General features: G+C 38.2%; 1 protein-coding gene across 1 annotated transcript; it reads left to right on the forward strand.

The window, feature by feature from the left end:
- The first annotated feature begins 2,081 nt into the window (after positions 1 to 2,081).
- LOC149844111 (phospholipase A1 PLIP2, chloroplastic-like) lies at positions 2,082 to 7,790 on the forward strand. Its single transcript, XM_090000330.1, has 5 exons — positions 2,082 to 3,268; positions 3,860 to 4,453; positions 4,583 to 4,642; positions 5,992 to 6,408; positions 6,929 to 7,790. Exons 1-5 carry the CDS (start codon positions 2,609 to 2,611, stop codon positions 7,529 to 7,531), a joined length of 2,334 nt encoding a protein of 777 aa, XP_089856456.1. The 5' UTR covers positions 2,082 to 2,608; the 3' UTR covers positions 7,532 to 7,790.
- Positions 7,791 to 9,174: the final 1,384 nt, after the last annotated feature.

Raw genomic sequence — 9,174 nt, forward strand, 5'->3', positions numbered from 1 at the left:
TTGTTAAATTCGAAACATAGAGAATAATCTAACTGTCTTGTTTTCATAGTCAAACACACAACACAAAAAAAATGAACATTGATTGACCTTTCCGAGGAAAGGTAGTTTGGTAATTTTATAAAGTATGAAAAATATCGGTTTGACAATTAAGTAAGTTTTATGTATTGAACAAATCCTAATACCTCAACAAGTGATTCAATTGTAGGGTAGAAGTTTAATATCTGCATATCAAGATAAGGGATATTATAAACATATTTAGTTATAATACATAATCTGTTTGTTTATTGTATGAGTTAGCTTACATGAAATCTTATAGATTTAAGAACATAGTTCTATCTTGTATTGGATGCAATTGCATTCTATAATGTGTTTTATGTCACATGAGAGAGAAAAAAATACATATGAGTTTATTGTAATGCTAAGAATGATTTCATGTATTTAGAAGTTCTCAATACAAGAATGAACTATGATATTTTAGATAAAAACACATACAAATAATGCAGAATTACATGCATGAGAAAATTCCTAAGTACTTGCTTTCAGTTAGTTAACTGAAAACTTAAATCAACTTAGCATGTTAAACTTAACCTCATAAATTTTTGGAAAAGGCGACAGATGAAAAAGGCTACCTAATGGCCGTCAGAGTGAGATACATCATAAACATGAGCCGTCGGTGATTTATTGATATAGTATTATTGCATCGTCTGCGTGCTTAGATCTTGGTGATATCAAAATCCTGAAAAGAGCTTGTGAAACTTAATTAAGTTACAAAGAAAATAGTGGGCTGGAGGTAGCTCATGTGAGAAAGCAATGAGTTGTATAATACATCATAGGGATGATGTTTTACATAATATTTGAGACTCTAGGCAAACTAGGATGTATCATGAACTACGAACCATGAACCTTTGGTAGCAGGTATAGCTTTCTATTCTGACTCTCATGAAAGCACAAAAAGTGGTTAATAGTTTGGCAAACATCATAGAATTGAGGTATTCTATACAGGTTACTACACCCAAAGTAGTTTATTACTGGTATAGTCAATTTAGTACAATAGTTAGCATCAAGAGAATGCTAACTTATGAGTTTTGAGATAAACATGTGTGTTATGTATTATAAAAAACTAAACTAAAACTAGAGGCTTAAAGCCCACTAAGGTTGTAAGTTAAAGTCTTCAATTGTTTATAAATATTGCATATTGAGTTATAAACTTACTTTTTTTTTATAATTACAACTGTAGGTTCTAGGTGATTGACGAGAGAGATTTAAAAGTCACCAATGTTTCATTAGGCGGCTAAATGAAGATGAAACTTTATTTTATGTTCTTATTTTATTGAACTTAGTGATATGAATGAATAATGTTAGGTTGTGAAGGTTTTGAGTTATGATACTATAATATAAATTTTAGAAAAAAAATTTATTTTATGTTTCTACTATTTCTCACTTTGTACTCTTTCCTTTAAAAAATAATACTTACGAATCTGAACTTGAGAGGTTCAAGATCAGGGTATTACATGATGACTGAGATTGAGAGATAAGCTCTCTGAGTTTTACGTCCGAGATCATACTGTAAGTAAGACTTAGCTAGCGTGACTAGGTCTTTGTGCCTGAGACTATTTTTCTAATAAAAATAAAAAATATGTAAATTATAAAAAATTAGATTTAAAAAAAAATTCAAAAAATAAACGTATTTTTTTATAAATTATCATAGAGATAAGAAAACCAAATCAAGATAAAACAACAAGCGGGACCATGACCATTTGGAACGATGGTTGCTTAAGTGGCAGCCAGACAGAGAAAAGGCTTAAAAGGCACGTAAGCAATAGACGCGTCCTCACCGCCGTTTGTGTGTTGGCTGAAGAAACACAAAACGTGTCCGGCACGTGTTGCCGTCTCTGTATTTTCTTTTATTAGTTTTTATTAAGGAAAAAAACTGTTTGTTAAGAAAAGAAAAACGCTTCATGAATCATGCATGAATAGTGAATACGTGCACAGGAAATGGACGTTTTAGAGAGAGAGAGAGAGAGAGAGAAAACAGCACGCAACAAAAATCTATAATTCAAGACCCTACATATACATAAATAGTTGGAGAAGGGATGGTTGAGAGAGGAAGAGAGATCACCGTTTTTATTGGAGAATTAATGGAGGGAGTTTGTTGTAGGTATCTCTCAAATTGACCAACAAAGCCACCCTTCAGTATTTATCATAGAACAGGAGAAGAGGAGGCTTCTGGTCTTGGTGCCACTTTGTTAGTGTTTTCTGGCGCCTATTTGATTTCATTGATTCATTTGAAACGAATTGACTAGCTTTCCTTCCTTTTTCTTTTTTGTGGGTATTTTGATTCATGGTTTTCTGTTGAATCAAAAGCTCTGCAACCAAATTGGTGTCTTTCTTTTTGCTCATTTTTGTTTGAGTTTCCAAGATAAAAGCCAACCACAAGAATTCTTCACCCTTTTGGGGTTGTATAGTTTAGGTCCTTGAATTGAAAGTAAGAGGAGGAGGATTAGATACCCAAAAACAGAAACTGGGTTTTACTTCTTTTAGTCCAAATACCATTGTCCTCGTTAGTTGATTCCATCACCACCAAGAAGAGGAAGAAAGAAAGGGAGAAATGGATGGTTTGTGTTTGAAATCAAGCCTGCCTAGTTTGCCATCATCTGCTTTGGACGTTCGAGCCCAAAACATCGGCGGAGCTGTTCAAGTTTGCGCGAAATCTCGCAATATCAATTCGCCATTACCGACCAATGCAGTCACTGTAGAGAAGCAAGAGGCATCGCCATCCTCTTCCTTTTTATCGTACCCCTTCAGATCCATTCGGTCTACGGTTAAGAAACCGGAGACTCCTATGCCGGCAAAGACGGATGTCGAAGAAGAAATGGCTCCCCAATTCTTGGATTATGCCATAGATGATGAGGGAGAAGATAATTTCGAGCAACTCAATGGCAGGGCGAATGGTTACAGGGGGAGCGGGAGTTGGGTGTTGAAGATCTTACATGTCAGATCACTATGGAAGGAGGAGAAGGACCCCCAATCAGGTTCTGCTGAGAGTGAGGAGGTGGGGAATGAGGGAGATTGCGGTTGTGATGCGGAGTTGGACGGCTGTTGCTCGGTGGAGGATAAGGCCTCTTGCTCGCCGGAGGGAGGTACCGAGGCGTCTCATGATAGGGACTCCTTCTCACGATTGCTACGTCGGGTCTCGTTGGCGGAGGTGAAGTTCTACGGCCGGATGTCGTATCTTGGCAATCTGGCATACGGAATCCAAAATATCAAGGTGCCCATCTTCAAATTTCTTCTTCTTCCTCTCTCCCATGCCCATATGAACAAAATCAGGAGAATTCAAGTATATTCATTCAAGTTTGTCTGGTCTAGATCTCAAGTCTGGATTATTATAGTAACTAATGTTGTGATTGCTGATGTTGTTCGTGATTACGAAGATATGAATTTCTTATTGCTGTTATTGCCAAATTTTTGTATTAGAAGATTTTGGCTTGTTTAATATGTTTACCTATGAGCTATATCCATTAAGAAACATCTTTTTGTATCATGATTTGGCTGGTTTTCTTATTTGCGTTATTTGCGTTTTTTCTGATAGATATTTTGGACTATTATTCTTCATGTTCTGCCAGTAGTTTGACATTGATGAATAATCCCTTTTCTATAAAACTACATAGGACCTAGGTGCCCTTTGTTTTTTCCTCTGTAGCATGATAGCAACTTTATGGTAAATCGTTCTCTACAGTATTCAGCATATGGGTTGTCTGTTCTAGCATTCTCCTGATGCCTTCTGTGGTAGAAATTTTATTGAGTTATCAATTGTACTTTTGGAGTCTGAGTGGACGCCCCTTCTTTTCCCTTTTTGCAGACAGATCATCTCCTAAAATACCTAGGCCTACGGTTTGTCACATCTTCATTGGAAAAGAAGGCAAAATATAGTCCTGCAGAAAAGGGGCAGTCTGTGCTCAGCAATTCTGATTGCACGAAGATTGATCAACCAAATGAAGGGATACACAAGAAGAAATGTATAAGCCCAGCTGCTGCTTATCAGATTGCTGCTGCGGCTGCTTCATATCTTCGCACACAAACCAGAAGTATTTTGCCCTTTAAATCACCAAGGGCCAATGAACCAGCAATAGTGGCAGCTGAGTCTGAACAGGGCAAATCACAAGGTGTTAAGATTAAACAAACTGATGATACATCCGTTGGAGCTGAAGAGTGCATGAACACTGCAGTGGACTTGGCAAGATGCTCCATTGGGATGGACTCTTGTGAAACGGATCTTTCCAACTCAGATGTTGCCTCTCTTGTGGAAACAACAAAATCTGTGACGGCCGTGGTTGCTGCAAAAGAGGAGACACGACAAGCTGTTGCCAAGGACTTGAACTCTGTCCATTCTTCACCATGTGAATGGTTCATCTGTGATGATGACAAGAACAAAACACGTTATTTTGTCATTCAGGTAGTCCTGTCATGAGGGATTACTTCAATTCTATATTTTGAAGGCTTTGTGATCCTTTTGGCTTTAATACCATATCCTTAATCAAGCAAATGTGGTTCTGTTTGTAATGTGTGATGTCTTATTTTTAAGGGTTCCGCGACATTGGCTTCATGGCAAGCTAATCTGCTGTTTGAGCCTATCCAGTTTGAGGTAAGCTGTTATGCACTCTACCTACACTGTCTTGTTAAGCAGTTGTTGAGATTTGTGCAATGATGATGTTTTTGTACATTAGATTCTTCTTGTAGTTGCATTTGTTTTTTATGAGTATTTTTTTGGCCGAATATCCTAGCTAATCATATTGCTATTCTTTTTCTTATATTATTGATTTCATTTTGAAGCCTAATTATGTAGATTCAACTGAGTGTCAAACTTGGTTAATTACCTATAATTCATCTTCTCTGCCTTGTATCATCCATGAATTGGAGAAAGTACTTTAGAACTTCCACTTATGAGAATTAATTTGTGAATTGACATTCTGACATTCAGTAAACTGCGGATTAACATCACCTAGCATTTTTCATGGTTGAAGGAAACCCCTCCTTTTCCATTAGTTCCATGAATCTGTTACTGGCCATGTCACATAGGTACAGTGCAGGTATGGGGTAAACAGGGTATAGCCTGTGTATGGTAGAATAGACACGTGATACATTACACTGTTAATCAAAAGGAACATGTTTAGTATGGTCTTTTCAGTTCCCAATATGTTGGTTATGCTTGATTGCTAATAGAGGCTTTTCTCTATATGATAACTTAGTCATCGACTCTGTAACAGTGGCCCTTGTTCATCATATATATTATCAAATTATTACATAACATATGCCTTCATCCCTTTGCCATGGAAGTTGGCACTCCTATATAATTGATATGGTATTATGTTGCTCTTTTTCTGTTGGGTCTTCAACCCATTACTTGTTTCATGTCATCTTTAAATCATCACCTACTTGATGAGCTGAGTAATCATTAAATCTTGTTATGAAATTATTATAGGGCTGAATGTACTAGTTGTCAATGCCCCGTTTAATACATTTTTCAATTGCTTCATATTCAAACCTACCTTTGGACTCCTATCCTCTGTTCTAACATGGCAGGGCTCAAGAGAAAATTCAATTTGTGGCTCAGGAAACCACTTAATGTTTGAAGCAAACACATAGCAGACGGGAGGTTTTGTCATAACAGGAATCACAACCTACTGTCTGGGCCAAGTTCACCCTCAGCTGTCCACAGCTCAGTTCAGCTGCCGTGTGCGGCTGATAATCTTTTATGTTGCTCTATAGGTCTTTTTGGACGCCACCCTTCTACTATCTTCCTTTATGTTGTTTGTCTGCTGTTCTATTGGTTGATGGCGTTGGTTATTCACTGTGCTGGCGACACCTTTTCGCCATGCTTTTGTTTCCTGTTCTTCACATTTTAATTTGGATTTAATAAGATCTTTTTCTGTCAATAAAAAAAAGCCTTACCAACAGCATCTCACTTGTTCAACTTTTTGCCACAATAAACAGGGGTTGGATGTCCTTGTCCATAGAGGGATCTATGAGGCTGCAAAAGGGATCTACCAGCAGATGCTGTCTGAAGTTCAGGATCACCTAAAATGCCATGGAAATTCAGCTACTTTCCGTTTCACTGGTCATTCCCTTGGAGGGAGCCTCGCACTTCTAGTCAACCTCATGCTCCTTATAAGAGGAGAAATCCCAGCTTCTTCATTGTTGCCTGTCATCACTTTTGGGTCTCCATCCATCATGTGTGGTGGCGACTACCTGCTCCGTAAGTTGGGTTTGCCTCGGAACCATGTTCAAACAATTACCATGCACAGGGACATCGTTCCAAGAGCTTTCTCATGCAGCTACCCGGATCATGTTGCAGAGCTGCTCAAAGCTGTCAATGTTAATTTCCGAAACCATCCTTGTCTTAAGAACCAGGTAATGCTGCTGATTTTCTCTAGAATTACTTTTGTTTCATGTTTATGTAGTTTTTCTATGAACTATTTTTCAATTTTTTTTCCGGTGCTTGATAATGAGTATTTATGAAGGGACGGGAATATTTTCGCCAGGGACTTGGTTGTGCTTTTATGCAACCTTACCTCTCCATATGTAATTCAGAAGCAGCAGCTCTCTTTGATTTTCTGTCATTTCTCAGGGCTACAGTTGGCTCTGTTTGGCATCCTTGCATTGAGATGGATACACCATTTCCATGTGTTGCCAAAATGTGGTGTTTGAGGATGGAGTTGAGAAAAACATCCTCTTGTGAATGGTTTTAGAATGCGTTGTTGGAGCTGACAACTCCATTCCCAATGCAGTATTTCAGCAACACCACTGTTCCCAAGAGCACTGGGGGACACCTCCAATTCACGGTTTCTAAATGAAAGTTGTTTGTCATGCAAAATACTGTTCTATTGTGTTCAGGATTTGTTATTAAAACTTTCTCAATTCTTGCCCACAGAAACTGTTATATGCTCCCATGGGGGAAATGCTAATCATGCAACCAGAAGAAAGCATCTCTCCTCATCACCACCTTCTTCCATCAGGCAGTGGCCTCTACGTTCTGGATGGGCATGGCACCAACTCCATCCCCACGGCCAGAGCCCAGCTGAGGGCAGCCAAGTCTGCCTTTCTTAATTCACCACACCCACTTGAGACACTGAGTGATCCTGGTGCATATGGTTCCGAAGGGACCATATCTAGGGACCATGATGCGGGATCTTATCTTCGGTCTGTCCATGGAGTCATCAGGCAAGAGCTACGACACATCAGGAAGGAGAAGAGAGAGCAGCGGCGGAAAGCATGGTGGCCACTAGTGGTGACAGAAGGCTTGATGGAGGGCTACAGGGGTGCTGCTGTTTCCTTGCAGCAGAAATCACACCTACAAGAATCTGCTGGCACATCCAAGCAGATGTTCGGGTTTGTGGGAATCATCGTCCAAGGCAGCCGTGATTCATTGATGAGATTCGGAAGGTTGATCGCTTCTCACCATGTTCATATGCTGGTCATACTAACGTTGCCTGTGCGTTTGTTGGTGCTGGGGGACATTGGCCTCACCATTTGAGCAATTGATGGGATTGGGCCCACAGTTGGTCTGAGAATTAGTCTGTGCATGGTTGCTCGTATGCATGCAGCTGAGTGCTTGTGCTACAGAATGGGAGCATCTTCGAGCTGGAAAACTGTCAAAGATGTATACAAGTTTTGGTGGTCATGATTCTTTTGCTGCCTAATTGGGCATCCCTTACATCTATGTAAGAAGCTGGACGTAGTATTATTATTCTTGGTATAAAGGTCATCATCAATATATCAATGATTGTTTCTAATTCTCTGTTCAGTTTTCCCATGTCTGTTGCTCTTCTCTAGCTCTGGTCTCTGGCTTTATGGTGACATATATTCCTTTCGTTTTAGTTTAGTTGGTTGAGAAACAGTGATGGTTGAGCGACCAACCAGTAGAAAGTGCTTGATAATGGATTTTGATAAAGTGTGGGACCTTATAGATACCATGTTCAAACTGCGGGGATCGATGGTCTAGCTCAAAAGTTTATGAAAATATAGTTGCACGTATTTCTTGTTTAGTAGATGTGTTTACCATAGTTTGCTCAGTGAAAAACATACATTTGATTCGTACTTGTGAGAAAAAATCAACAGCTCAAATTGTTCTAGTGTTTCTTGATAAAAGATTCAAGTTTTGTTAGCGGCAGGAAGCGACGTGCCATGGTGTGCACCTGCAAGCATGCTCGCGTGTGCACTCTTGTGCTCAAGTGCATCTGCTCCAACTCGCTGTGTCTTTGCTGTGGCATGTGGGACATGCCGCACATTGTTCTGTTGAAACCCAGTGGGCTATTCCAGCCCATCTCCAACTGCAAGGCTCTTTACAATCCTCTATCTGAATGCTATGATTGTATTTATTTATTGAGGATTGAATTTCAGAGATAGTGTCTCATAAAATCCAATAACCTCCTCTATAATCATTTCATAAATCATATAATTATATTTCATAATTTGGCTTAATGAGCCTACTAATCTTGTAGCTTTTGGGATTCCATTTGTGAGACCTTATGGCCACACTCGATCTAAATTCAAGATTCAACATCTCTCACTTTGTCATATTTGAGGAACACACACATTGTATCGCAATCGGTGCATCATGTATCACATATAATATTTTATGATAGAATATGCACCAAATAGCCATGCACAGTTACTTTGGTTATATGGGTTATATCAATGATGTTTTCCTTACAATTATGGGTTATTTTTCACATAATCATGTGAATTTTTTTTATCATTCAATTTCAAGTACGAGGTTTTTACACATGCTATGAGTTATTTTATACATAGTCATGTGGTTTTTCCTCCATCATATGAATCATGATTTTTTTTCACATGTAGTATGAGTTTAATCATGATATCATGAGGTTTTACATACACTAGTTAAACTTTTTTTTCATAATATATTATCATGAGGATTTTCACAAACTAGGTTGATTTTTTATCATGATCCTTTCATGCACTCATTTCACATAATTATATGACTTTCTTATTATGTCATAATTTAAATTTTAACCCTTAATGTACAATATAATGTGTAACAATTTATTTTCAGTATTTACTGTACCATAAGATATCATCATGTCTACATGTACACTAGTGAAGTACTATAAATTTTCATAAATTCATATATCCATGCTAAAATACGATTTATCA

The sequence above is a fragment of the Nuphar pumila genome, chromosome 3, assembly GCF_984573655.1.
Source record: "Nuphar pumila chromosome 3, dmNupPumi1.hap1.1, whole genome shotgun sequence".
Classification (NCBI taxonomy): Eukaryota; Viridiplantae; Streptophyta; class Magnoliopsida; order Nymphaeales; family Nymphaeaceae; genus Nuphar; species Nuphar pumila.